The sequence below is a fragment of the Rhincodon typus genome, chromosome 44 (assembly GCF_021869965.1).
Source record: "Rhincodon typus isolate 14 chromosome 44, sRhiTyp1.1, whole genome shotgun sequence".
Classification (NCBI taxonomy): Eukaryota; Metazoa; Chordata; class Chondrichthyes; order Orectolobiformes; family Rhincodontidae; genus Rhincodon; species Rhincodon typus.
This window is the reverse complement of record NC_063375.1, coordinates 532134-534342: the sequence shown is the minus strand read 5'-3', so window position 1 is coordinate 534342 and position 2209 is coordinate 532134. Positions and strand designations below refer to the sequence as shown.

General features: G+C 56.9%; 1 protein-coding gene across 1 annotated transcript in view; it reads right to left on the bottom strand.

Annotated features, from left to right (window-relative positions):
- LOC109924572 (host cell factor 1-like) overlaps nt 1–2209 on the bottom strand; it is a 22309-nt gene that overhangs the window by 8018 nt on the left and 12082 nt on the right. Inside the window, exons 9-10 of the mRNA XM_048619928.1 lie at nt 1971–2143; nt 1082–1273 (exon numbers count right to left, since the gene is read on the bottom strand). Coding sequence (XP_048475885.1) covers nt 1082–1273; nt 1971–2143 — 365 coding nt within the window. The remainder of the gene's footprint in view (nt 1–1081; nt 1274–1970; nt 2144–2209) is intronic.

Below are 2209 nucleotides of genomic sequence, written 5' to 3'. Positions count from 1 at the left end.
GAGAGACAGAGAGAGAGAGAGAGAGAGGAGAGGGGGTGTAGAGAGAGAGAGGAGAGAGGTGTAGAGAGAGAGAGAGAGAGGAGAGGGGGGTAGAGAGAGAGAGAGCGCGCACGAAAGGGGGTTGGGGAGAGAGACAGAGAAAGAGAAAGAGATGTGATATTGGTATCACACCCCCACACACAACGCCTATTAATGGTCGCAATTTCCCAGATACTGAACCAGGCCACATCTGTGTGTCTTCAAGACCTGAACACAAATCCAGACTTTTGTTGGTAAATGGCAAGGAACGTTTGTGCCACACAAATGCCAATTAACGACCATCTCCAACAAGAGAGAATTTAACCGCTGCCCCTTTGATGTTCAATCAACCTCTTGGGGGTTCCCATTCATCAGGAACTGAATGGGAGTCAGCCATATCAATACTGTGGCTACAACAGCAGGTCAGAGGCTGGGAATCCTGGAGCAAGAGACTCACCTCCCACATTCCCCCCCAAAGCCTGTCCCACCATTGACCAGGTACAAGGCAGGAGGGTGATGGAATACTCCCCACTGGCCTGAATGTGGGCAGCTCCAAGAACACCGAGACTAAGCAGCATTCCCTCCACCCCTGCTCAATTGGGATGCTAACCCCACATCCTCCGCCTTCAACACTCACTCCCCTCCACCGCCGATGCACAGCAGCAGCTGGGCTCATTAGGAATGCTCGGCTGAGCTCCAACACCGACGCACGGCCGCAGCAGCAGTGTGTACCGTCTGTAAGACACACTGCAGCGACTAGCCAGGGCTCCTCCAACAGCACCTTCCAAACCCATCGCCTCTAGCCCCTGGAAGGTCAACGGGCATTGTGGGGGGGGGTTCCCCTCCGAGACCCCAACAAGGACAGCGGCCGTTCCTTCAGCGAGTCCTGGAACGGTCTCCCTAACGGGGCACTGTGCGGGCTTGTCCCTAGCCACACGGCTGGGGGTGACCGTAGCGGGTCAAGGTGGCAGCTCACCACCACCACTACCACCTTCTAGAGGGCACAATAAGGGATGCTCCTGTCACACGAGGATAAGTGTGGCCGCGCGGGACAGCTACTCACCATGATGGGAGATGACGCCACCTTGACAGTAGCTGGCAGCGTGGAGCCAGGCGCGACTGCCACTGTCTTGATCATGGTGGAGCCCGGCACGCCGAGGACAGTGGAGATGGTGGTCGGCGGAATTTTCTGCGTGGCCGCTGCCGCCGCTGCCAGAGCTGCCATCCCGCTCATCTGCGTAGCGCCTCCGATCGTCTGCGGGAGAAGCACAAGCAAAACTGCAGGACACGATCGCAAAGCAAAAAACAAAAAAATGTCAACTCTAAAAAGGAGACCGCAGCGGCAGAGGGGACGGTGCCGAGGGCTTTGTGAGCGGGCACCAATGGGGTTCAGGCCAAAAATCAAACCAGCTCCGATTAAAAGCGTTCCGGGGAGAGCCCGGCAGGGAATAGGCAGGCCACGGGACATTCCTCACTTGGGGACGGCACGTGGTTTGGGCACATTGTCCTTGTTGTACAAGGTCACACCGAGGCTACACCAATAGCCATCAGATCTGAGCGAGAGCGGCACCAGGCTGTGGTCAGGGCACACAGACTCTCATTCGAGGGGATTGTTTTCTCTGCAAGTGGGGCGGCTGATCGAATAAACACAACGATCTCAAAGGACGGGACAGAGAGAGACAGCACCGAGTCCTGGGTTTTTTCAAATATTAACATTCTTGAATGGTTACTGCCCTACAAGGAGGTGACGAAAGGTGCTACACGAATGCAGATCATCACCAATGCTTCCCAGATCCTGTTCTGTCACTATGACAATTGCCCACGCAGGCAGCAATAAATTATCGGGGGGGGGGGGTTGGTGGGGGCTCTGAACCAATGATGGGGTCTGCGCTGGTCATCGACATGCCCAGAGGTGCCCACGACGAGGAAACTCCCACATACGGCTGACTCACCATGCCTTGGGTGCCCTGGGCTGGCACTACCATGTGGACTCCGGTCGACAGCGTTGTCACAGGGACTGGCACCTTCCCCTGGCTCCCTGTCGGCCTCACAGCAATGAGGGAGGTCCCACTCGACAGGACGGTCGGTGCCTGAGGCGATGCCACCCGCAGAACCGCTGTCGTACCTGGCGGAGATAGAGAAACCAAGGGCAGAGCTCAGGGCATCTCCATCTCAGTCACCCCCTGCAGCC